The sequence below is a fragment of the Salvelinus sp. IW2-2015 genome, linkage group LG26, assembly GCF_002910315.2.
Source record: "Salvelinus sp. IW2-2015 linkage group LG26, ASM291031v2, whole genome shotgun sequence".
Taxonomy (NCBI): domain Eukaryota; kingdom Metazoa; phylum Chordata; class Actinopteri; order Salmoniformes; family Salmonidae; genus Salvelinus; species Salvelinus sp. IW2-2015.
Window position 1 is genome coordinate 30932939 of NC_036866.1, and position 26717 is coordinate 30959655.

The following is a 26717-nucleotide window of genomic DNA, read 5'->3' on the forward strand; positions in this document are numbered from 1 at the left end:
GATTCCACATATTCTAGGTCGAACCGTCCAGGGTGGTGATGCTAGTCGGGCTGCGGGTGCAGGCAGCGAACGGTTGAAAAGCATGCATTTGGTTTTACTAGCGTTTAAGAGCAGTTGGAGACCACGGAAGGAGTGTTGTATGGCATTGAAGCTCGTTTGGAGTTAGATAGCACAGTGTCCAAGGAAGGGCCGGAAGTATATAGAATGGTGTCGTCTGCGTAGAGGGGCAGGGAATCGCCCGCAGCAAGAGCAACATCATTGATGTATACAGAGAAAAGAGTCGGCCCGAGAATTGAACCCTGTGGTACCCCATAGAGACTGCCAGAGGACCGGACAACATGCCCTCCGATTTGACACACTGAACTCTGTCTGCAAAGTAGTTGGTGAACCAGGCAAGGCAGTCATTAGAAAAACCGAGGCTACTGAGTCTGCCGATAAGAATATGGTGATTGACAGAGTCGAAAGCCTTGCCAGGTCGATGAAGACGGCTGCACAGTAATGTCTTTTATCGATGGCGGTTATGATATCGTTTAGTACCTTGAGCGTGGCTGAGGTGCACCCGTGACCGGCTCGGAAACCGGATTGCACAGCGGAGAAGGTACGGTGGGATTCGAGATGGTCAGTGATCTGTTTTGTTGATGGCTTTCGAAGACCTTAGATAGGCAGGCAGGATGGATATAGGTCTGTAACAGTTTGGGTCCAGGTGTCTCCCCTTTGAAGAGGGGGATGACCGCGGCAGCTTTCCAATCCTTGGGGATCTCAGATGATACGAAGGAGAGGTTGAACAGGCTGGTAATAGGGGGTGCGACAATGGCGCGGACAGTTTCAGAAATAGGGGGTCCAGATTGTCAAGCCCAGCTGATTTGTATGGGTCCAGGTTTTCCAGCTCTTTCAGAACATCTGCTATCTGGATTTGGGTAAAGGAGAAGCTGGGGAGGCTTGGGCGAGTAGCAGCGGGGGGCGGGGCTGTTGGCCAAGGTTGGAGTCGCCAGGAGGAAGGCATGGCCAGCCATTGAGAAATGCTTGTTGAAGTCTTCGATTATCACGGATTTATCGGTGGTGACCGTGTTACCTAGCTTCAGTGCAGTGGGCAGCTGGGAGGAGGTGCTCTTGTTCTCCATGGACTTTACAGTATCCCAGAACTTTTTGGAGTTAGAGCTACAGGATGCGAATTTATGCTTGAAAAAGCTGCCTTTGCTTTCCTGACTGACTCGTGTATTGTTCGCTGACTTCCTGAACAGTTGCATATCGCGGGGCTCTTCGATGCTATTGCAGTTCGCCACAGGATGTTTTTGTGCTGGTCGAGGGCAGTCAGGTCTGGAGTGAACCAAGGGCTATATCTGTTCTTTCTTGCATTTTTTGAACGGAGCATGCTTGTCTAATATGGTGAGGAAGTAACATTTAAAGAATGACCAGGCATCCTCAACTGACGGATGAGGTCAATATCCTTCCAGGGTACCCGGGCCAGGTCGATTAGAAAGGCCTGCTCGCAGAAGTGTTTTAGGGAGCGTTTGACAGTGATGAGGGGTGGTCGTTTGACCCGGACCCGTGGCGGATACAGGCAATGAGGCAGTGATCGCTGAGATCTTGATTGAAGACAGCAGAGGTTATTTGGAGGGCAGGTTGGTCAGGATAATGTCTATTAGGGTGCCCATGTTTACGGATTTGGGGTTGTACCTGGTGGGTTCCTTATGATTTGTGTGAGATTGAGGGCATCAGCTTGGATTGTAGGACTGCCGGGTGTTAAGCATATCCCAGTTTAGGTCACCTAACAGAACAAACTCTGAAGCTAGATGGGGAGCGATCAATTCACAGATGGTGTCCAGGCACAGCTGGGAGCTGAGGGGGTCGGTAGCAGGCGGCAACAGTGAGAGACTTTTTCTGGAGAGATTAATTTTTAAAATTAGAAGTTCGAACTGTTTGGCATAGACCTGGAAAGTATGACAGAACTTTGCAGGCTATCTCTGCAGTAGATTGCAACTCCTCCCCTTTGGCAGTTCTATCTTGACGGAAAGTGTTATAGTTGGGTATGGAAATCTCAGAATTTTTGGTGGCCTTCCTAAGCCAGGATTCGGACACGGCAAGGACATCAGGATTGGCAGAGTGTGCTAAAGCGGTGAGTAAGGCAAACTTAGGGAGGAGGCTTCTTGATGTTGACATGCATGAGGCCAAGGCTTTTTCGATCACAGAAGTCAACAAATAGGGTGATTGGGGACATGCAGGGCCTGGGTTTACCTCCACATCCCCGAGGAACAGAGGAGTAGTAGGATGAGGGTGCGGCTAAAGCTATCAAACTGGTCGCCTAGAGCGTTGGGACAAAGAATAAAAGGAGCAGATTTATGGGCGTGGGTAGAATAGATTCTGGGCATAATGTGCAGACAGGGGTATGGAGGGCGCGCGGTACAGCGGAGGCAGGCCCAGGCACTGGGTGATGAAGAGAGGTTGTATCTTCGACATGCTGGTCTCAATGGGTGAGGTCACCGCATGTGGGGGTGGGACAAAAGGGGTATCAGAGTACGGAGAGTGGAACTACAAGGGTCCATTGCAAACCAAAACAATGATAATGATAGCTAGCCTGAACAACAGTATGCAAGGCATATTGATATTTGAGAGAGACATACAATAAGGCATAAAGTGATTGCAGGTCTTGATTGGAGAGCTAGCTAAAACAACAGGTAAGATAACAGCAGCAATAACAGGTGCTAGTCTAACACAGCAACAACAGGTAAAAATGGCGACGACTAGCAGAGAGGGTCGGATTAACTACACACAGATCCTGAGTAAAGCACAGAGCCGACAGATAAAACACAAATAACAGAATGGAGTACCGTGAATTAATGGACAGTCAAGCATGCATCAGCTATGTAGCCAAGTGATCATAGTGTCCAGAGGGCAGCCGTAGATGGAGCAGAGAGGCCTCCACTAAGCTAGCACGCGGCGTTTAAAGTTAGTAGCCCGGGGGTGGTCTGCTCAGACGGAGGGGTCTGCTCAGACGTGGTCGTGTCGACAGAGAATCCAGAGAATCCAAGCCGAATGGCGAAAGAGAGGTTGTGAATTGTAGAATTGTGTTTGCTAACTGGTGCTAGCTTCGTGGCAGTGGCGCTACTCGCGTAGCTGGTAGACCTCTTCGGCTAGCCGGCAGATGGGCCTACTCGAGGCTAGCTCAAGGCTAACTGGTGCTTGCTTCGGGACAGAGGTGTTAGCCAGTAGTAGCCACTCGGTTGCAGCTAGCTAGCTGTGATAATACGGTGTAATTATCCAGAGCTTGCGTCAGAATCCGGTGAGTGGTAGAGAAAAAGCAGTCCTATATGCTCTGGGTTGATATCGCGCTTGCAGACTGGCAGGTATTGGCCCGGTATTGAAGCTGGCTGTGTCCGAGTTAAGGGCGAAGACCGCAGCAGTGGCTAACTGACTACTAGCTAGTAGCTAGTTATCTGGCTAGCTTCTGATTGGGGTTACGGTTTTAAAGTATATAAAAAAAATAGCAGGTCCGTACCACATTGGGTGAGGCGGAATGTAGGAATGTATATTCAGTTCCTAGATGGAAAGTGAAATTAAAATAAATACGAAATGTATACGAAATGTATACGAAAAATACGAATACTATTTACACGGGACAAGACAGGACAAAGACACATCCGACTGCTACGCCATCTTGGATTAGAATGTGCCAGGCATAGCATTTCCCTTGATGGCCAAAAGCTAAATTTTAGTCTCATCTGACCAGGTACCTTCTTCCATATGTTTGGGGAGACTCCCACATGCCTTTTGGAGAACACCAAATGTGCTTTCTTATTTTTTCTTTAAGCAGTTTTTTTTTCTGGCCACTCTTCCGTAATGCCCAGCTCTGTGGAGTGTACGGTTTTCAGTGGTCCTATGGACAGATACTTTCATCTCCGCTGTGGAGCTTTTCCGCTCCTTCAGGGTTGTCTTTAGTCTCTTTGTTGCCTCTCTGATGAATGTCCTCCTTGCCTGGTCCGTGAGTTTTGGTGGGCGGCCCTCTCTCGGCAGGTTTGTTGTGGTGCATTTTATTTCTATTTTATTAATGGATTTATTGGTGCACCGTGGGATGTTTAACATTTTCTGTATTTTTTATAACCCAACCCTGATCCTACACCACACACACACACACCACACACACACACACACACACACACACACACACACACACACACACACACACACACACACACACACACACACACACACAGTTCCCACCAGCTTCTTGCCCACAAAAGTGTAACTATCCGATGTATGGGCTATTCAGGTGTTGAGCTGTATGCCTCACGGATGTGTGTTTGTAGGGCAGTAAGACATATCTCTTTGCTTTGTATAAGACCTGCCAAAGCACGACCCAGAAGACATGTACTGCCATTGAGGCTTGGTAAACAGTCATTAGCTGCGCCAAATACAACAGGTGTAGATTTTACCGTGAAATGCTTACTTACAAGCCCTTTCCAAACACTGCAGAGTTAAAAAGTACAAAGAATTATCTAAATAAAAAAAGGAAATAGTAACACAATAAAATTACAATAACAAGACTATATACAAGAAGTACCGGTACCGAGTCAACGAGGTATGTAGTTGAGGTAATATGTACATGTACAGTTGAAGTCGGAAGTTTACCTACACTTAGGTTGGAGTTGTGACGAGGGTGGGCATTCTAGTTTCTTTATTTCTATGTTTTGTATTTCTATGTTTTGGCCGGGTATGGTTCTCAATCAGGGACAGCTGTCTATCATTGTCACTGATTGGGAATCATACTTAGGCAACGTTTTCCAACCTGTGTTTTGTGGGTAGTTTTTTTCTGTTTTGTGTCTGCACCAAACAGAACTGTTTCGTTTTGTTCTCACTTTTGTTATTTTGTTTCAGTGTTCAGTTTGAATAAATTATCATGAACACGTACAACGCTGCGCTTTGGTCCTCTTCCTCAGACGAGCGTTACAGAACTACCCACCACCAAAGGACCAAGCAGCGTGGCCAGGAGGAGCAGGGATCCTGGGCCCGGGATAAGAGAGAGTGGAGGACATCTTGGATATGGGAGCAGGTTATGGCAGGGGACAAGACCCTGCCATGGAAACAGGCGGAAGTAGCGTGGGAGGAACAACAACGATACCAGGAGTCACGGCAACGAAGCAGGCACGAGAGGCCTTGGCTGAGTCAGGTTGGAGACCTGAGCCAACTCCTCGTGCTTACCGTAGGGAGCGTGGTACTGGTCAGGCACCGTGTTATGCGGTGGAGCGCACGGTGTCTCCAGTGCGCGTGCACAGCCCGGTGCGCTACATACCAGCTCCCCGCATCCGCCGGGCTAGAGTGGGCARCCAGCCAGGACGGATGGTGCCGGCTCAGCGCATATGGCCGCCAGTGCGTCTCTACGGCCCAGGATATCCTGCGCCGGCTCTGCGCACTGTGTCTCCGGTGCGTCTGCACAGCCCAGTGTGTCCTGTGCCAGTGCCCCGCCTTTGCCGGGCGAAGGTAACCATCCAGCCAGGACGGGTTGTGCAGGCTCTATGCTCGAGACCTCCAGTGCGCCTCCACGGCCCAGTGTATCCGGTGTCTACTCCAAGAACCAAGCCTCCAGTATGTTTCCCCAGCCTGGTGAGTCCTGTGCCTGCTCCCAGAACCAGGCCTCCTGTATGTCTCCCCAGCCTGGTAAGCCCTGTGGCAGCTCCARGCTGTATACTCCATGTTGTATACTCCAGTGATGATCCATGTCACGAAGCCTCCAGTGATGATCCATGGCACGAAGCCTCCAGTGATGATCCATGGCACGAAGCCTCCAAGGACGATCCATGGCACGAAGCCTCCAGCAACAATCCCCTGTCCGGAGCCTCCAGCGACGGTCTCCACTCCAGAGCCTCCAACGACGGTCTCCAGTCCGGAGCCTACAGCGACGGCCTCCAGTCCGGAGCCTCCAACGACGGTCTCCAGTCAGGAGCCTCCAACGACGACCTCCAGTCTGGAGCCTGCAACGAGGGTCCCAGGTCCGCGGTCGGCGACGAGGGTCCCCGCACCAGAGGCGCCACCAAAGTGGSGGTAGCCAGAGGTGGAGCGGAGCCGTCACCAGGGTAGATGCCCACCCGGACCCTCCCCTATAGGTTCAGGTTTGCGGCCGGGAGTCCGCACCGTTGGGGGGGGGTACTGTCACACCCTGACCTTAGAGAGCCGTTTTATTTCTCTATTTGGTTAGGTCAGGGTGTGATGTGGGGTGGGCATTCTATGTTTTGTGTTTCTATGTTTTGGCCGGGTATGGTTCTCAATCAGGGACAGCTGTCTATCGTTGTCTCTAATTGGGAATCATACTTAGGCAACCTGTTTTGCCAACTTAGGTTGTGGGATGTTGTTTTTTGTTAGCTCGTTGAAGCCTACAGAACGTGACGTTCGTTATTCTTTTGTTGTTTTGTTTGGTGTTCTGAGAAAAAAAGAATCATGAACACGTACCACGCTGCACCTTGGTCCACTTCTTCCGACGGGCGTTACAGGAGTTCAATTAAAACTCGTTTTTCAACCACTCCACAATTTCTTGTTGGAAACTATAGTTTTTGCAAGTCGGTTAGGACATCTATGTTGTGCATGACACAATACATTTTTCCAACAATTGTTTACAAGCAGATTATTTCACTTATTAATTCATTGTATCACAATTCCAGTGGGTCAAAGTTTACATACACTAAGTTGACTGTGCATTTAAACAGCTTGGAAATTCCAGGAATAAGTCATGGCTTTAGAAGCTTCTGAGGCTAGTTGACTCATTTGAGTCATTTGGATGTATTTCAAGACCTACCTTCAAATCAGTGCCTCTTCGCTTGACATCATGGGAAAATTTAAAAAAATCAACCAAGACCTCAGAAAGAAAATTGTAGACTCCACAAGTCTGGTTCATCCTTGGAGCAATTTCCAAATGCCTGAAGGTACCAAGTTCATCTGTACAAACAATAGTACGCAAGTATAACACCATAGGACACGCAGCAGTCATACGCTCAGGAAGGAGACGCGTTCTGTCTCCTAGAGATGAACTACTTTGGTCAAAAAGTGCAAATCAATCCCAGAACAACAGCATAAGACCTTGTGAAGATTCTGGAGGAAACAGGTACAAAAGTATCTATATCCACAGTAAAACGAGTCCTATATCGACATAACCTGAAAGGTTACTCAGCAAGAAGAAGCCACTGCTCCAAAACCGCCATAGAAAAGCAGACTACGTTTGCAACTGCACATGGGACAAAGATCATACTTTTGGGAAATGTCCTCTGTCTGATGAAACAAAAAATAGAAGTTTGGCCATAATGACCATCGTTATGTTTGGAAAAAAACGGGAGCTCTGCAAGCCGAAGAACACCATCTCAACTGTGAAACGGGGGTGGCAGCATCATGTTGTGGGGTGCTTTGCTGCAGGAGGACTGTGTGCACTTCACAAAATAGATGACATCATGAGGTTGGAAAATTAGTGGATATATTGAAGCAACATCTCAGAACATCAGTAAGGAAGTTAAAGCTTGGTCGCAAATGGGTCTTCCAAATGGACAATACCCAAGCAAATGGACAATGACCCAAGGAGGCCTACAAACTAACTCAGTTACACCAGCTCTGTCAGGAGAGTGGCCAAAACTTATTGTGGGAAGCGTGTAAGGCCCCCAACATTTGACCTAAGTTTTGACCTAAGTTAAACAATTTAAAGGCAATGCTACTAATACGAATTGAGTGTATGTAAACTTCTGACCACTTGGAATGTGATAAAAAAATAAGCTGAAATAAACCATTCTCTCTACCTTATTCTGATATTTCACATTCTTAAAATAAAGTGGTGATCCTAACTGACCTAAGACAGGGGTTTTACTAGGATTAAATGTCAGAATTGTAAAAACTGAGTTTAAATGTATAAGGTGTATGTAAACTTTAGACTTCAACTGTAGGTCGGGGTAAAAGTGACCAGGCATTCAGGATAGATTATCAACAAAGTAGCAGCATCGCATTGAAGAGTGTGAAAGTGTGTCTATGTGTGAGTGTGTGTTATGTGTGTTGTGTGTGTGTGTGTGTGTGTGTGTGGTGTGTGTGTGGTGGGTGTGTGTGTTGTGTGTTGTGTGTGTGTGTGTGTGTGTGTGTGTGTGTGTGTGTGTGTGTGTGTGTGTGTGTGTGTGTGTGTGTGTGTGTGTGTTGTGTGAGACGTCAATGTGCATGTGTGTGTGTGTGTGTGAGACGTCAATGTGCATGTGTGTTGTGTGTGTGTGTGTGTGTGTGTGTGTTTGTGTGTGTGTGTGTGTGTGTTGGTGTGTGTTGGAGTGTTAGTGTAGGATGTGTGTGTGTGTGTGTGTGTGTGTGTGTGTGTGTGTGTGTGTGTGTGTGTGTGTGTGTGTGTGTGTGTGTGTGTGTGTGTGGTGTTTGTTTGTGTGACGTCAATGTGTGTGACTCATTCAAGCGTTTTCTTTATTTTTACTATTTTCTACATCGTAGAATAATAGTGGAGACATCAAAACTATGAAATAACACATATGGAATCATGTTGTAACCAAAAGTATTAAACAAATCTAACTATATTTTAGATTATTCAAAGTAGCCACCCTTTGGCTTGATGACAGCTTTGAACACTCTTGTCATTCTCTCATCCAGCTTCACCTGGAATGCTTTGGTAGCCATGCTGGTTAATCTCTTCAGGAGTAGCCCCTTTTTTCAACTTGTTCAAGCTGTTAACAAGGCAAAGGGTGGCTATTTGAACAATCTCAAATATAAATGTGTTCACTATTATTCTACAGTGTAGAAAGTAGCAAAAATAAAGAAATACCCTTGAATGAGTAGGTGTGTCCAAACTGTTGACTAGTATTGTATATGTACCAGAACTTGGTTGACAAATGGTGTAGTGAATCTACAGCAACAGCGGTCAATTAAGCAATAATGACAACATTGATTGCAATTTAATGACACACTGTGTCTCTAATTTGATAACACCAAGCCTTGTTCTTATGTAATCCACTTTGTGCTCTAATTATAGCAAAGAGGATGACTATTTGACAGTTTCTACCGCCCTAGCGTCTGTACACTGATGTACAGTATATCAGTGAGTGTAAGCAGACGTGAGTCTGGGTGGATGGAGTCCAAGCCAATAACTACGAGAGCTAGATTAGTCTACCCAGACACTTAACAGATCCCATACAAATAACAGGATGCACTAAGTCACTGTCGCCTCCACTATGGCTCCCCTCCAGACTGCTGCTGGTGGTTTACTTAGTGCTGAGCTCTGAACAAACAATATGAGACAAGGACAAAGTAGACTGTCTACTTTTTATAAAAGTATGCGTTTATTGTTGCCACCTCACAGTCCAACTAGGTGCATGAATAGAAAAACAGACTGGATACGTGGAAGGTATTTAGCAACTGGTGGAGMAAAAATGGAAGCTTCTTTATTCTTAAAACGTAATGCTGTAAAGCTGTTAAGTGTTGGCTTTAAACAATAGACATAAACAGGTCGGAGGCTAACCCATGGGCTTGTTGGTTATTATGTTCATTCTGTGGTAATTTACAGTGATCGTGCCTCTGATGCTGTCTGGTTGAATGCATGTGTAATTGACTCCAGTAACAATGCTGGTGAGGCTGTCCGAATGTATTGTAGAGCTTTGTAAAATGTCCCTGCATGTTCTATGTAAACAACTCTCCATACCTCCCTCTCTTATGCCCTCGCTCTCGGTTTCTCTCTCTGTCTGTCTATCTCTCTCTCTCTCTCCCTCTCGGTTTCTCTCTATGTGCCCCCCGAAGAAGCAGACACACAGTAAAAGACACAATAGAATACAAAAGAGATGAGTAGGGATGAGAACAAGAGCACTGGGCCACATGTGCTTTGAACACATACAACCATCTGGGGGGTATTGAAGTGGAGGGACAGGCTTGTTGAGCAAGGGACTACTGGTTACATAAGCAATAGCTCAATGGCATCACACTGTAATTTTACTGGAATCCTCAGGTCATAGACATTATGACAAAGATGGATTCCCTGTAAAGACTAACTTCCCTGTTGTCACTGGAGTAAAACATTTTCTATAGGTTGTTGTTGTACATTCAACATAACCCTTCTTCTCAGGGTTACCATAGCAATAATATGTCAGCAAAAGAAGAACCGATCCAAAACAAACTGAATTGTGAAATCACTCATAGAGCTTTCCAAACAAAGTATGACAGCAGTGCAGTTGAATTGACTGTCTTCACTTATAATTCCGCACTGATAATACATTTGACCTGGCCTCTTACACAATCTATTCTCTGAGTGATGAAAATAGTATGCCGTTCCTGAACTGTCCTTGGATGGCAGAGATGAGATTGAGATTCTTAAGGAGAAGCGCAGATCTCCCCTGGAGTAGGATATAGCTTATGAGTTGATAAATGTTACAGGGCCAGAGAGATGGGGGGATTGTAGGGAGGGATATCTAACTGCATTCCAGGACATCGGCTGTACATCTCCTGTCCAGCTGACTGTCCACAAATAACCTATCACAGATGAATCAAAGCCTCAACACTAACTCACGTACTCCCCTGTGTGGGTATGCATGCATGCATGTGTGCGTGTGTCCGTGTGTGTGCGTGTGCGTGTGTGTTTACTGTATGTGTACTGTGTGTATGCGTGCGAGAGAGGTTGGGTGGTGCTTGGATTGGTGGGCGGGCTAAAACTTCCTAACATACTATTGAGGTTGTTACCATGGAGAAACAGCTCTGCATAGCAACAGGACTTTGGGTCAGAGGAAAGAGCCACAGAGAAATAAACTCAGCAAAAAAAGAACTGTTCCTTTTTCAGGACCCTGTCTTTCAAAGATAATTAGTAAAAATCCAAATGACWTTGCAGATTTTCATTGTAAAGGGTTTAAACACTGTTTCCCATGCTTGTTCAATGAACCATAAACAATTAATGAACATGCACCTGTAGAAAGGTCGTTAAGACACTAACAGCTTACAGACGGTAGGCAATTAAGGTCACAGTTATGAAAACTTAGGACACCGAAGGTGCCTTTCTACTGACTCTGAAAAACATCAAAAGAAAGATGCCCACGGTCCCTGTTCATCTGCGTGAWKGTGCCTTAGGCATGCTGCAAGGAGACATGAGGACTGCAGATGTGGCCAGGGTAAGAAATTGCAATGTCCGTACTGTGAGATGCCTAAGACAGTGCTAAAGGGAGACAGGATGGACAGCTGATCGTCCTCGCAGTGGCAGACCACGTGTAACAACACCTGCAAAGGATCGGTACATCCGAACATCACACAGGTACAGGATGGCAGCAACAACTGCCCGAGTTACACCAGGAACACACAATCCCTCCATCACTGCTCAGACTGTCCGCAAGAGGCTGAGCGAGGCTGGACTGAGGGTTTGTAGGCCTGTTGTAAGGCAGGTCTTCACCAGACATCACCAGCAACAACGTCACCTATTGGCACAAACCCACCGTCGCTGGACCAGACAGGGAAAAAAAGTGCTCTTCACTGACGAGTCAGGGTTTTGTCACACCAGGGGTGATGGTCGGATTCACGTTTATCGTCAAAGGAATGGGTGTTACACCGAGGCTTGTACTCTGGAACGGGATCGATTTGGAGGTGGAGGGTCCGTCATGGCCAGTGGCGGTGTATCACAGCATCATCAGACTGAGCTTGTTGTCATTGCAGGCAATTTCAACGCTGTGCGTTACAGGGAAGACATCCTCCTCCCTCATGTGCTACGCTTCCTGCAGGCTCATCCTGACATGACCCTCCAGCATGACAATGCCACCAGCCATACTGCTCATTCTGTGCATGACTTCCTGCAAGACAGGAATATCAGTGTTCTGCCATGGCCAGCGAAGAGCCCGGATCTCAATCCCATTGATCACGTCTGGGACCTGTTGGATCGGAGGGTGAGGCCTAGGGCCAATCCCCCCAGAAATGTCCGGGAACTTGCAGGTGCCTTGGTGGAAGAGTGGGGTAACATCTCACAACAGGAACTGGCAAATCTGGTGCGGTCCATGAGGAAAAGATGCACTGCAGTACTTAATGCCACACCAGATACTGACTGTTACTTTTGATTTTGACCCCCCCCCCTTTGTTCCGAGACACATTATTCAATTTCTGTTAGTCACATGTCTGTGGAACTTGTTCAGTTATGTCTCAGTTGTTGAATCTTGATATGTTCATACAAATATTTACACATGTTAAGTTTGCTGAAAATTAACACAGTTTACAGTGAGAGGACGTTTCTTTTTTTGCTGAGTTTAGATTAACAGTTCAGGCCTCGTTGGCTGCAGTTACACCTCATATGAAAACTGGGAATATTTATGTAGAAGTCTTAAATGCAGGGAAGAAAGAGAAGTTAGGAAGAGAGAGTGAGAGAGAAAGAGAGAAAGAGAGAGGGAGCGAGAGAGGGAGGGAGGGAGAGGAAAGAAGGATATTATGATTGGACTGGTGGTGGGAGGGAATGTGTAGAATGCTGAGAAGAGAAGAGTGTTCCGTAATGATGACATGGTGCCATGTCTGAGACCACTCTCTGTCTCTCTCCCCTCTCTCTCCCTCTCTCCCTCTCCCTCTCTCTCTCTCTCTCTCTCTCTCTCTCTCTCTCTCTCTCTCTCTCTCTCTCTCTCTCTCTCTCTCTCTCCCCTCTTTCTCCCTCTCTCGTTCCACATTCATCTCAGATGAATTTCCACTTGTCTCTGCTCAGACTTCTCCACAGTTACAAAATGAAATCTGTTCAGTTTAAAAGGACCTCAGATCAAATCAATATCCGACTAAATGTTCCTCAGATTTATTGTGTACCAACCTAACACATGGAGAGAGGATCAACATTAGTGCTGCCAGCCTGCCACATAATTCAATATAGTTTATGATTAATGATTGGATTCAATAATGTGTTTGCCATCTTGCAACACTTGATTGTTAATGTATTTGCCATTACCAAATGAATGATGTCTGATGTAATAGAATATGACAAAACACACACATATGAGCAGGCAGAGGAGGAACATGTGTATAGAGAGGCTGCATCCATATGGCTGGATTCAACATCTAGGCGTTTCACAGTGGTGACCCGTGGCTTGTTTGCCCAGCAAAATCTACTCAATTAGATATTATTCTAACAAATGCCCTTCATAAGTTTTCAGCCAATGGGATATGTGCCAATGAGTTCAGTGACCATTGTCACGTTGCCTGTATAAGAGATGTTAAACTACCCAAATCTCGCTCATGCATTATTACAAAGATAATTATTTGGAATTTTTAATCAGCACATTTCTTTTTGTCTGAGCTGGGTTTGAGTGACTGGGGGGTTGTGTCATCTATCACTGACTCGGATCAGGCCCTTAATTGTGTTATTTCCCTGTTAACTCTGTTGCAGATAAATACAACAAACTATGGGTAAAAGACTGTTGTAATCCTTGTTTTACACATGAATTGTCTAAGAAATGACAGGAAAGACATTTAGATGGGCTGATCCTACGTCTGACTGCAAGACAAACTGATTCTACGTCTGACTGCAAGACAAACTGATCCTACGTCTGACTGCAAGACAAACTGATCCTACGTCTGACTGCAAGACAAACTGATCCTACGTCGGATTGGCAGTCCTTCAGACATTTGAAAAATAGATGTCTATCCCTGGTTAAAAAAGCAAAAAAAAATATATATCTTGCCTCTCCCTAAATAGCAGAAATTAGATTGTACAGTCGACTTTCCTGCCAGTTCTTGATTATCGTGACACCATTTACCAGATTGCAGCAGCCACTACTCTTAAACTTTTTGATGCCGTCCACCATAACGCCATTAGTTTTATCACTGGTGACAGTTTTAATACTCACCTCTGCATCCTGTATCAAAAGGTTGGCTGGTCCTCATTAAAGTCCCATAGATAAATTAATTACTCCCTTTTTGTTTGCAAAGCCCTACTACACAAGCTTCCAACTTATCTAACTTCTTTGCTAATGTATAAAATAATGAGATATCAAACTCACAGTGTTGGTTAGCTCTTCAGATTCCTTGGGTCTCCACGGAATTAGGTAAATCGGCTTTTAGTTTTCACGCTCCACATTTTTGGAATCACTTACAAAATGCATTACATTTGGATTCCCTGGTGACACTAGGGCATTTTCAAACTCTGATGATAAATTAGGTCACTGAGGTGTGCAATTGTGTTGATTTATTGATTGATTGATGTAATAACTTGTTTATGATGTCTGAATGTTAGTGACGTTCTAATGTAATGTACTTGTTATTGTATCTTGTTACATATTTTTATTTTATTTTACTTCATGGTCTCAGGGTACCATTGAAAATGAGACCCTGGTCTCAATTGGGCTCCCCTGATTTAAAGAAAAATGAATTTAAAAAATGTATTTGACCCAGGTGTGCTGGTTTGTTCCCAGACTACAGGTACCTGTATAACCACTGCCCGGGCCCAGAATGGAACGTCATGTGTCGGGGCTGCTGTGAGTATGATGTCATCCGTTGTAAGTGTCCTTTCCAGGGCACCCCTGTTGGCTACGCTGTGCCCTGCTGCCGCAACGCAATCAACGAGTGTGACCCCTGCATCATCCACCCAGGTAAACCTGTCCAAGACCGCCATGCTGGCTCAAAACTTGGGGAGTGCTTCTCCATTTAGGTTATTTTATCTGGTAAACCTGTGGAGGACTGGTTGAATGCACACTCTGTATTAGATTTTATTAACAACAACATGGTCAGATACATGTAGTTCCATTATGCTTTAGTGCTGGATTTGTTAATACATGTTTAATATGCAAGTACACACAGTGTGGAGGAGGCTATTCTAACGGGTACATTTCTGAAACATATGCCTTGTACAGTACCCATTTGATCCAGTGTCATGTCTTGACTGATGTTTTAGTCTGTATGCCATCTGCCTTCAAGGCTCTCTTATAAGCCTAGCCGACYTACAATAGCAGTGAGGTTGGGCCACGTGGAGTGAAATGCAATAAGTTTAGACCAACCACATTAGAGGGAAATGCCTAACCCTCATTATTTCCCAGAAAATAGCAAGCTATTGAGAGACATTGTACAATTCATTACATTTGCTTTCATTGAGGGCATCCCTTTATGTTGCTCTCCTGTTGTGTATTTACTCTGACTGGGAGGTGTGTTGGCAATAACAAAGTTATTACAGCATAAATAACCTAAGAGAAAACACATTGCTCAAAAGGCACAATGCGTAGTTATTATATTTCACCACAAGTTGTTGCAAGACTTGTTTACCTATCAGAATATGCTAATCTTTTCACTTATGAAAATATGTTGTTTGTCTGTTCCAACTTCACAACATACTCCTCTGCCTGAACTATTGGCCAGATTTCACTGAAATAGTAAAAGGCTGAAGTATGCACTTATAAAGGACTTTTCCTGTAAATCCCATACAGTAAACCCTTTTCCATCCCTCTCTATCCTGAGTGTACTGCATGTAGAAGGTGGAGGAGACATGGTAAAGTCATTGATATTTACACTGATACCTGTTGATGTTTATATGTCCTGCTGCTGTGTCTCTGTCTCCCTGACGCTCTGCCTGTCCTCAGGATGTCTGCAATACAGAGCACCATAGAACCTCCAATGTGAAAATATATCCTATCTGAAACGCAGTCCTTCTGGGTGTTTTCTGGACATTTCTATTTCAGGAAGCTGTTTTTTCTGTTCTGTTACCCTGTTACAGTGCAAGAGGAGCCTGATGAGTTTAGCAGGTCTGATGTAAAGAGCTAACAGGCACTAAGGGGAATGCAGTAGGTGTATGGGGCCGATTAAAACCGTCCATAGTAATTGGGAAAGGGCAAACTAAGACTGTGACTGAATGCATCACACTTACAGTACTTTCAGAAAGTATTTATAACCCACATTTATTGAAAACTAATTACAGAAATATCTAATTTGCATAAGATTTCACAACCCTGAGTCAATACTTTGTAGAAGCACCTTTGGCGGCGATTACAGCTTTGAGTCGTCTTGGGTATGTCTGTATCATCATTGCACATCTGGATTCCCATTCTTCCTTGATTCTTCCGAATCTCAAGCTCTATTGAGTTAGATGGGGAGTGGCAGTGAACAGCAATCTTCAAGTCTTTCCACATATTTTCAATGGGATTCAAGTCTGGGCTTTGGCTGGGCCACTCAATGACTTTCACATTCTTGTTCTGAAACTATTAGAGCGTTACTTTGGCTTTATGTTTGGGGTCATTGTCCTGTTGGAACGTAAATCTTTGCCCCCCAGTCTAAGGTCGTTTGCACTCTGAAGCAGATTCTCATCAGGGATTTGCCTGTGTTTGGCTCCATTCATTGTTTCCTCTATCCTTACCAGTCTCCCAGTCCCTGCCGCTGAAAAGCATCCCCATAGCATGATGCTACCCCCACCATGTTTCATGGTAGGAATGGTGTTAGACGGGTGATTAGCTGTGCCTGGTTTTCTTCAGACATAGTGCTCAGACCACATAATCGTATACCTAAGAAGTGTCTACGTGTGTCTGCAGCCACTACCAATAGCACGTGGTGTTATTTTATATGTATAGGAAGTAGCAGCAAAAGAACCGTTGAAGATACATATGGTGATGTCTTTGCACATGAGTGGTGTGGATGTCTGTAGGCATTTATGATCCGTAACGTTATATAGGAAATCTGTGTATGTGAGAGATATGAAAGGAGAAAGTACTATTCCTGAATATGCTGTTAAATAGAACAACTAGTGTAAATATCTAAACCCCTGTATGAATAAAACACATGTCTGAAGGAGGAATTGGTYAAGAAGAGTTTAATGGGTTACTAGAGATCTGATGAAGTAACAATAGAAAAAACGAAAATATATATATAGAACTTGCACACAAGGACTGATGGATCCACATTTCAATCAGCTTAATAGCCAAATTTCAATCCTGTTATTATCCCAATTTTAATAATCTTAATAATTTCCACACTGACACAACTCTCACATCCACATTCACTACACTCATGCAACTCACAATCACATTCACTTCGTGCTATTACTTGATTTAAGACTTGTGGTAACCTTTTTTTTWATGTTTAGTTTTATTGGTTTTATTCAATTTCTTTCTATTTTTAAACCATCGTAAACATCTTTCAGGAGTTCTACCAGGGCCGTCCTGTTAGTTCTCTTGTATACTGCAGACAAGTTATATTTGCACGATTTAGCTTATTCATCATTCATAATTAATTCATCATTAACGTTCGCTTCCTTTATGTGACCGACCAATACTGGTTCATGAATGTGACAGACCAATACACCACGAGGCTTCTTCTCTCTAAGATGAGACCTTGAAACTGAGATATCTTTCATTCTCAAAACAAGGGTCTTGGCGTACTGCCAGATTGCAGATACTGACAGTAAGGATTAGTTCAATCAGTCACTTGCATGAACACAGAAATTAGTTATTAGAAAAGCACAAACATAACATTTTCAGTTACATGCTCTCTGAGTTTTTCAAGTGCCTTTTTGCAAACTCCAGGCGTGCTGTCATGTGCCTTTTTCTCAGGAATGGCTTCTGTCTGGCCACTCCCATGAAGCCCAGATTGATGAAGTGCTGTAGAGACTGTTGTCCTTCTGGCAGGTTTATCCCATCTCAGCCAAGGAACTCTGTTGGTCTATCAGAGTGGTCAATGGGGTTTTGGTCACCTCCCTGAACAAGGTCCTCCTTGCCCGGTTSCTCAGTTTGGTCGGACAGCCAGCACTAGGTACTCTGGGTAATTCCATTTTTTTTTTCAATTTCCCAATGATGGACACCACTTTAGTCTTGGAACCTTTCAACATTCAAGATAYTGTTTTATACCCTTCCCCAGATATAGTATGTCTCAGCACCAACTCTATCTCAGAGATCTACGGACAGTTCCTCTGGTATAGTTTATGCTCTGACATATGATACTTTATATAGACAGGTGTGTTTCTTTCTAAATCATGTCCAAACAATTGAATTGGCCACAGGTGTACTCCAAGTCGTAGTGACATCTCAAGGACGATCAAAGGAAATTGGATGCACTTGAGCTCAATTTGGAGTGTCATAGCAAAGAGGTGTGAATACTTATGCAAATGAGATATGTCTGTATTTKATTTTCAATAAATTAGCAAATATTTCTAAAAACAAGTTTTCACTTTGTCATTYTGGTGTAGTGTGTGTAGATGGATGAGAAATATATATATTTAATATATTTTACATTCAGGCTGTAACACAACAGAATGTGGAATAAGTCAAGGGTATGAATACCTTCTGAAGGTACTGTATGGTGAAGAGGTTTCAGACGTTTCAGTTTTCAGTCAGCACTTTCTACTGGATGCTGTGCCAGCTCCATCTTTCTTTCTATCTAACCTCTCAGTCTGTGTCTCTCTTAGTCCACCCATTTCCCCTATCTTCTTCTCTCTCTCTTAGGTTGCAGCATATTTGAGAACTGTAAGCGGTGTAACAACGGGACGTGGGGCCCCAGAGATGATTTCTTTGTCACGGGGAAGTACTGTGCTGATTGTCGACCAGGCTGGTCTGGCGGTGACTGCTTGAGTGAGTACACTCATTCTCACATATTCCTCTACCCACATTACCTCCTACCATCGCTATGGGTAAAATGTGCCCTTGACCACAGATCTAGGATCAGATTACTTTATTCCCCCAGTTCCAACCAAAGCCATTAAGGGGATGACAGAATATCTGACTTTGTATCAGGGTTATAAGTAACTTCAACTCGCTTCCTTTCCATGCCTCTATATAGGCATATACCATACTGTACCTACAGTGCAGTATATACCAATTACTATAGGAGACAATTCTGGCACAACAGTATTTTGCATGGATGAGAGCTAATTGTCTTATAGATTTTCCATTCAAGGAGCTGAAAAGTCAAAATAGTGTTAGTCAACATCCTGGAATCTCACAATATAATTTCTAGAGAAAGCATAGGTTTCACAATAAGCAAGTAGAATAACAAGCTATCAGGCACAGAAAAAAAATATTTTCATCAACAGCAGAAACTTGGCATGTATTTGTGGCGCTTGGCTGCAGGCCTGTGGTTAATGTGCATTTTGTTTACTTTTACCAGCCTGCATTCTTCATTTGTCTCCCGTTTGAAGTGTATTTTTCCTAATGTATGCCATGTTGTTACTCTGTAACTGGTAACTATCATGCTATTACTCAACTTTAGATGGCAATTACATATACAGTTGTGGCCAAAAGTTTAGAGAATGACAAAAATATTAATTTCACAAAGTCTGCTGCCTCAGTTTGTACGATGGCAATTTGCATATACTCCAGAATGTTATGAAGAGTGATCAGATAAATTGCAATTAATTGCAAAGTTCCCCTTTGCCATGCAAATGAACTGAATCCCCCAAAAACATTTCCACTGCATTTCAGCCCTGCCACAAAAGGACCAGCTGACATCATGTCAGTGATTCTCTCGTTAACACAGGTGTGAGTGTTGACGAGGACAAGGCTGGAGATCACTCTGTCATACTAATTGAGTTCGAAAAAACGAATGAGAAGCTCAAAAGGTTGGTGGTGCTTGGAATCATTGTTCTTCCTCTGTCAATCATGGTTACCTGCAAGGAAACACGCTCCGTCATCATTGCTTTGCACAAAAAGGACTTCACAGGCAAGGATATTGCTGCCAGTAATTGCACCTAAATCAACCATTTATCGGATCATCAAGAACTTCAAGGAGCGGTCTAATTGTTGTGAAGAAGGCTTCAGGGCGCCCAAGAAAGTCCAGCAAGCGCCAGGACCGTCTCCTAAAGTTGATTCAGCTTCGGGATCGGGGCACCACCAGTACAGAGCTTGCTCAGAATGCAGCAGGCAGGTGTGAGTGCATCGACACACACAGTGAGGCGAAGACTTTTGGAGGATGGCCTGGTGTCAAAAGGGCAGCAAAGAAGCAATCCTCTCCAGGAAAAACATCAGGGACAGACTGATATTCTGCAAAAGGTACAGGGATTGGACTGCTGAGGACTGGGGTAAAGTCATTTTGTCTGATGATCCCCTTTCGATTGTTTGGGGCACCTGGAAAAAAGGTTTTCCAGAGAAGACAAGGTGAGCGCTACCATCAGTCCTGTGTCATGCCAACAGTAAAGCATCCTGAGGCCATTCATGTGTGGTTTGCTTCTCAGCCAAGGGAGTGGGCTCACTCACTTAGACTTTTGCCTAAGAACACACCCATGAATAAGGAATGATACCAACACATCCTCCGAGAGCATCTTCTCCCAACCATCCAGGAACAGTTTGGTGACGAACAATGCCTTTCCAGCATGATGGAGCCCCTTGCCATAAGGCAAGAGTGATAACTAAGTGGCTCGGGGAACAAAACATCAATATTTTGGGTCCATGCCGGAAACTCCCCAGACCTTAATCCCATTGAGAACTTGTAGTCAATCCTCAAGAGGTGGGTGGACACACAAAAACCCACAATTCTGACAAACTCCAAGCATTGATTATGCAAGAATGGGCTGCCATCAGTCAGGATGTGGCCCAGAAGTTAATTGACAGTATGCCAGGGCGATTTCAGAGTCTTGAAAAAGAAGGGTCAACACTGCAAATATTGACTCTTTGCATCAACTTCATGTAATTGTCAATAAAAGCCTTTGACACTTATGAAATGCTTGTAATTCTACTTCAGTATTCCATAGTAACATCTGACAAAAATATCTAAAGACACTGAAGCAGCAAACTTTGTGAAAATTTATATTTGTGTCATTCTCAAAACTTTTGGCCACGACTGTACACTACATGTTCACAAGTATGAGGACAGTGGACACCTGCTCGTCGAACATCTCATTCCAAAATCTTGGGCATTAACATGGAGTTGGTCCCCCATTTGCTGCTATAACAGCCTCCACTCTTCTGGGAAGGCTTTCCACTAGAAGTTGGAACATTGCTGCGGGGACTTGCTTCTATTCAGCCACAAGAGCATTAGTGAGGTTGGGCACTGATGTTGCGCGATTAGGCCTGGCTCGCAGTCGGCGTTCCAATTCATCACAAAGGTGTTCAATGGGGTTGAGGTCAGGTCTCTGTGCAGGCTAGTCAAGTTATTCCACACCGATCTTGAAAAAAGATTCTGTATGGACCTCACTTTGTGCACGGGGGCATTGTGATGATGAAACAGGAAAGGCCTTCCCCAAACTCTTGCCACAAAGCTGGAAGCACAGAATCATCTAGAATGTCATTATATCCTGTAGCGTTAAGATTTCCATTCACTGGAACTAATTGGCCTGGCATGCACCATGGAAAACAGCCCCAGACCATTATTCCTCCTCCATCAAACTTTACAGTTGGCACTATGTATTGGGGCAAGTAGCGTTCTCCTGTCATCCACCAAACCCAGATTGACTGCCAGATGGTGAAGCGTGATTCATCATTCCAGAAAACGTGTTTCACTGCTCCAGAGTCCAATGGCGGCGAGCTTTACAACACTCCAGCCAACGCCTGCATTGCGCACGGTAATCTTAGGCTTGTGTGTAGCTGCTTGGCCATGGAAACCCATTTCATGAAGCTCTTGACAAACAGTTATTGGGCTGATGTTGCTTCCAGAGGCAGTTTGGAACTCAGTAGTAAGTGTAGCAACCGAGGACAGATGATTTTTACACGCTCCGCGCTTCAGCACTCAGCGGTCCCGTTCTGTGAGCTTGTGTGGCCTACCACTTCGCAGCTGAGCCGTTGTTGCTCCTAAACATATTCATTTCACAATAACAGCACTTACAGTTGACAAGGGAAGCTCCAGCAGGGCAGACATTTGATGAACTGACTTGTTGGGAAGGTGGCATCCTATGACGGTYTCACWTTGAAAGTCACTGAGCTCTTCKGTWAGGCCATTCTACTGCCAATGTTTGTCTATGGAGATTGCATGGATGTGTGCTAGATTTGATACACCTGTCGGTAACGGATGTGGCTGAAAGAGCTGAATCCACTAGTTCGAAGGGGTGTGCACATACTTTAGTAAATATTGTGTATGAGCTAAACAAAAACACAATGATTTAATTATAATGAAACATATAATTACATTAATAAAGAAAAAGCTGATTGCATTGCATGATCATGTAAAATGTGAGCTCTAAATGGTTTTGTTCCTGTTTATAGAGTGTGGAGGAGTGATCCGTAAACGTCAGGGCCACATAGTTCTGGAAAGTTACCCCACCAACGGTCGCTGTGAATGGACAGTTCAGGTGGACCCACGATTCACCATCGACTTCAGGTGGGTGTGACCAACGGTGTATCTGACCTGAGTTGTCTCTTAACCTCAAGACAGAGTTAGTCCACTGCGCCAAAGCCTGGTGTAACTGAATGACAGCTAGTTATAATGTTCACTTTGTCATATTTTCCCTTGACATGGAAAGGCTATACTTTGGCCTCTCTGGTGACCATCTGTAATAGTTATTAATACCTGACCCATTTAATTTCAGCTTTCACAATTCTTTGAGAGGTAGGTCATGGACCAATGTGAGTCTAGACCACAGGTTGGAAACCACTCCTATTCTTGAATAAAAGTAATTGCATTTCACTCATGTGATAACTTTGTATTTTCTCCAGCATTTTATTTGAGGGCATTTACGATAACGATTAAAAAAAGCCACCTTCAACATTGAGCTGCTTCCAGTCTGTTGGCATAATACGTAGTACGTACAGTAATAGCTTTGTGTGTTGAAATAAACAGATCAATACACGCTTAGAAAAAAAGGTGCTATCTAGAACCTATAAGGGTCCCCATAGGAGAATCCTTTGGAGAACCCTTTTGGGTTCCATGTAGAACACTTTTCCTTTTCACAAAGGGTTGTACATGGAACCCAAACGTGTTCTACCTTTTTGGGTTGGGGACAGATGAAGAACCATTTTGGAACCCTTTTTTCTGAGATTGATAGCATTTTTCCCTTTGTGAAAACACATAAAGCTCCATGTTAAACTACACAACCGTGACAAGCTCAGACAGCTAGGCCAAATCCATGATCTGATGACAAATGGATCTGCAAGCATAGCATAACCAGTTGCACAATATGGTTTATCGACAGATAGAGATTCATAAATCATCTCCTAAAGTGAAGAAATAGGGCCTTATACTGCTGTTTTGTGTCCATTATGACATACAAGACACAGAGACCATCATTAAATAGTGGTCCTCTCTGTTTCATGTTGCTGTGCTCATAGTTGGACTAATGAATTTATACGCTTTGGCACCAGCCAGCGAAACCTTACTGGCAGAGCCATTTTGCATGTATTACTCACTACTCTTGGCTACATCACTCTAATTTATACCAGTAATGTTGACTCTCACTTCACACTCCTCATGGACAACACACCAATCGAGTTACACAGCAACACACGCTGCACAGCTATACTTTTAGAGCCCTGAGATGTGGGGACTTTAAGAGACTTTAATAACAATGGGGGAATTTGCTATTGTGAAAAAGTCTGATCTAAAATATGACGTCATTCCACTGTTCTCCTTTGAATGTAGAGTCAAATATCTTAACCCTCATCCGACTGGGGTCAGCCGACTGGGGTCATTTTCACCCCGGAGGCATATTTTGGATAATAACCCAAAGGTGGTTTATTCACAGAGTCAGATTACCGACCGGGCATGCAGTGCACGTCAGGGGGCCCTCAGATAGCACATGGTGTAGAATTTCAGGAAAGTAACTTTAAAACTGCAACATTTTCTCTCAGCTTCATGACAAAATGTGTAGAATAGCTGAAAATGTGCTTTAAAAACTACAACAATCTCGCAACCTCATGGCAAATTGTGAACAAAAGCATGAGATCAGCATAAAACAGCAACAACAAAAAATCTTTGCCCCATGGCAAAAAGTGTAGAATTGTAGGAAATTAGCTTTAAAACTGCAACATTTGCTCTTAGCCTCATGAAATGCAGTAAGTTGCAGTAAACGGATTACCAAATAATATTTTTTGGGGTGCCCCACGTGCAATAGTCTGGCCCTGTTTATTGAATTATTCAAAATGTTCATGACTTTGTCAATCAACTGTTTCTTAATACATCTAAATCATTGTTTAGTGTTGCTGTATCAATATAGACTTTAAAATCCAAGTCCTTTGGGGCAAAAACACCTAATTTCTTCTAAAGTAATTTCATTGATAGGAATTTTATTTGAATGTAGATTTCTCTGGATCCCCGAGCTAACAAGGTAAAAATCTGTCATTCTGTCCCTAAACAAGGCAGTTAACCCACTGTCCCTAGGCCGTCATTATAAATAAGAATTTGTTCTTCACTGACTTGCCTAGTTAAATAAAGGTAAAAAAKKCCAAAAAAACACGCTGCCTGGGGTGAAAGAGTGCCGTAGGTTGGCGGCGTCTGTCGGCAAAGCGTTTATGGGTATTAGAGCCTTCTGCAGATGCCGGTGAGCGGTCTCTCATACCCGCTCACCACGCCGAAACCAGTCGTCGACAGCTGGGACAGTACCAGGCTCCTCCTCCCAGGGAAACATCTAGGGTTGGAAACCAAGGACACACTGAAACGGAGTAAGGCGGAGGGATGAGTGCATGAGTGAGTTCTGAGCATATTCGGCCTAGGACGTGTGGAGAGGCAGAACATTGTTGGCGGAGGTACCATTTCTTGGTTCAGGTGTTCCGTCTGCCCGCTGGTCTGGGGGTGGTACCCGGAGGAGAGGCTGAGGGTGACCCCCAGTCGGTCACAGAAGGCTCGCTACACCTGGGAGACAAATTGGGGCCCGTGGTCAGAGACGATGTCCTCRGGAATCCATACAGACGGAACACCTGCTGGAACATACACTCCGGAACCAGACAACACATTTTTGAAAAACGGTCTACTATGTCAAGGATGGTGGTGTTAGAGGATTCAGGAAGGTCTGTGAAGAAGTCAACAGCTATGTGGGACCAGGGTCTGTGAGGGATTGGCAAAGGTTGAAGCTTCCCGGAAGGGAGATGACGAGGGATTTTGGTTTGGGCGCAGACTGGACAGGAGAGTGCGTAATCCCTTACGTCTGATGCCAGTGAGGACCACCAGAACTTCCGGGCTAGAAGTTCGGTGGTTCGTGTAATGCCCAGATGTCCTGACCCCAAGGACGTGTGACACCATTGCATCAGTTGGGGTCTAACAGCTGCTGGTATGTAATTCTTCCCAGCTGGTGTCTCAGGAGGAGCCGGGTCTGAGGTTAGGGCTTCTTGTATAGCAGAGTGAACCCTCCCACTGTACTGGTCCCATAATGCAAGAGGAAAGAAGAATGGGTGTAGGGTCTGAGGTATTGGTCCGAAGGTCAAACTGGCGGGAGGGAGCATCAGCTTTTACTTTTTTCTTTCCAGGGATGTAAGTAACATGAAAATGGAAGTGTGTGAAGAGAGCCCAGCGGGCATGTTTGGAGTTTAACCTCTTGGCCTCTCTGATATAGTCCAGATTACAATGATCTGTTAGGACGAGAAAGGGATGTTGTGCGCCCTCCAACCAGTGGCGCCACTTCTCGAGGGCCAGCTTGATGGCGAGGAGTTCTGTTCCCCACATCATAATTCCTCTCAGCGGGGGATAACTTCCTGGAAAAGAAGGGACAGGGATGTGATTTGGGAGGTGTTCACACCCGCTGAGAGAGTATGACTCCTACTTGAGGCATCCACCTCCAGGGTGAAAGGAAGGGTCGGATCAGGTTGGCGAAGGACAGATGCTGAGGTGAAGAGGCGTTTCAAGTTGTTGATTGCAGTCAGGGTGGTATCAGTCCATTGAAGGGTCCGGGTCTTTTGGCTAGTAAGGGCAGTGAGGGGAGCGGCCATAGAACTGAAGTTCTGAATGAACCGGCAATAGAAGTTGGAGAATCCAATGAAACGTTGGAGTTCCTTAATGGTGGTGGGTTTGGGCCAGTTACTGACGCCGGTGACTTTGTTCTCATCTATGCTGACCACTCCAGGTGTCAGTATGAAGCCGAGGAAGTTTACCGAGGTTACATGGAAGGTCTTCACATAAAAGGTTATGCTCAAGGAGCCGTTGAAGAACCTTTTGCACATGCTGTATGTGATCCTTCAGGGAGTAGGAGTAAATCAGGATGTCATCAATCTAGACGATGAGAAAGCGGTTGATCATATCCTGTAAAACCTCATTCATAAAGGATTAGAAGACGGCGGGGGCGTTCGTAAGGCATGACCAGGTGTTCGTAGTGCCCTCGAGCGGTGATGAAGGCCGTCTTCCATTCGTCGCCTCCACGTATACGGACATGGTTATATGCACTTCACAGGTCGAGTTTAGTATAGATGTTGGCGCGGCCCACTTGTTCAAGGGACGCTGGGATCAGAGGAAGAGGGTCACGGTTCTTGACCGTGACGTCATTCAATACATGGACGGATGGATATACATGGAAGAAGAAGCTGGACACAGCCGGGGAAGAAGCACGAATGAAACATCAATGTAGTTCTCCATTGCCTCATTTTCCAGGATAGATAGGGGGTAAACACGGCCCATCGGTGGGGACACTCCAGGGAGTAAGTCAATAGCACAGTCTCCTGGGCGATGTGGTGGCAGAGTGGAGGCCTTGGTTTTGCTTAAGACATTGAAGGGTCGTGACAACAATGAGGGTGTCCGAGGATGAGAGTTGAATGGTTTCCGTGTGGAAGACTCCAATCTGGAGGGTGACGCTCTGTGTCAGGTGCGTGCCCAAATGCCGCCCATCCAGGGTGTTAATCCTTAAGGGAGGGGTGACAGGTGTTAGATCAATGTCAAGCTCTTTTACTAGCTGGTGATCGATAAAATTACTTGCTGCTCCTGAATCTGTCAAGCCTTCTACGTACTTGGTAACT

General features: G+C 44.8%; 1 protein-coding gene across 2 annotated transcripts in view; it reads left to right on the forward strand.

Annotated features, from left to right (window-relative positions):
• The window catches only part of LOC111952640 (inactive serine protease PAMR1), a 66988-nt gene that overhangs the window by 16560 nt on the left and 23711 nt on the right, over window positions 1-26717 (forward strand). The window contains exons 2-4 of one of the 2 annotated variants that reach the window (XM_023971533.2): window positions 14358-14534; window positions 18363-18488; window positions 22050-22164. In XM_023971533.2, the coding sequence (XP_023827301.1) occupies window positions 14405-14534; window positions 18363-18488; window positions 22050-22164 (371 nt within the window). In that variant the 5' untranslated portion in view covers window positions 14358-14404. Of the gene's footprint in view, window positions 1-14357; window positions 14535-18362; window positions 18489-22049; window positions 22165-26717 lie in introns of those variants that run through there. The other variant, XM_023971534.2, reaches the window with a different exon arrangement.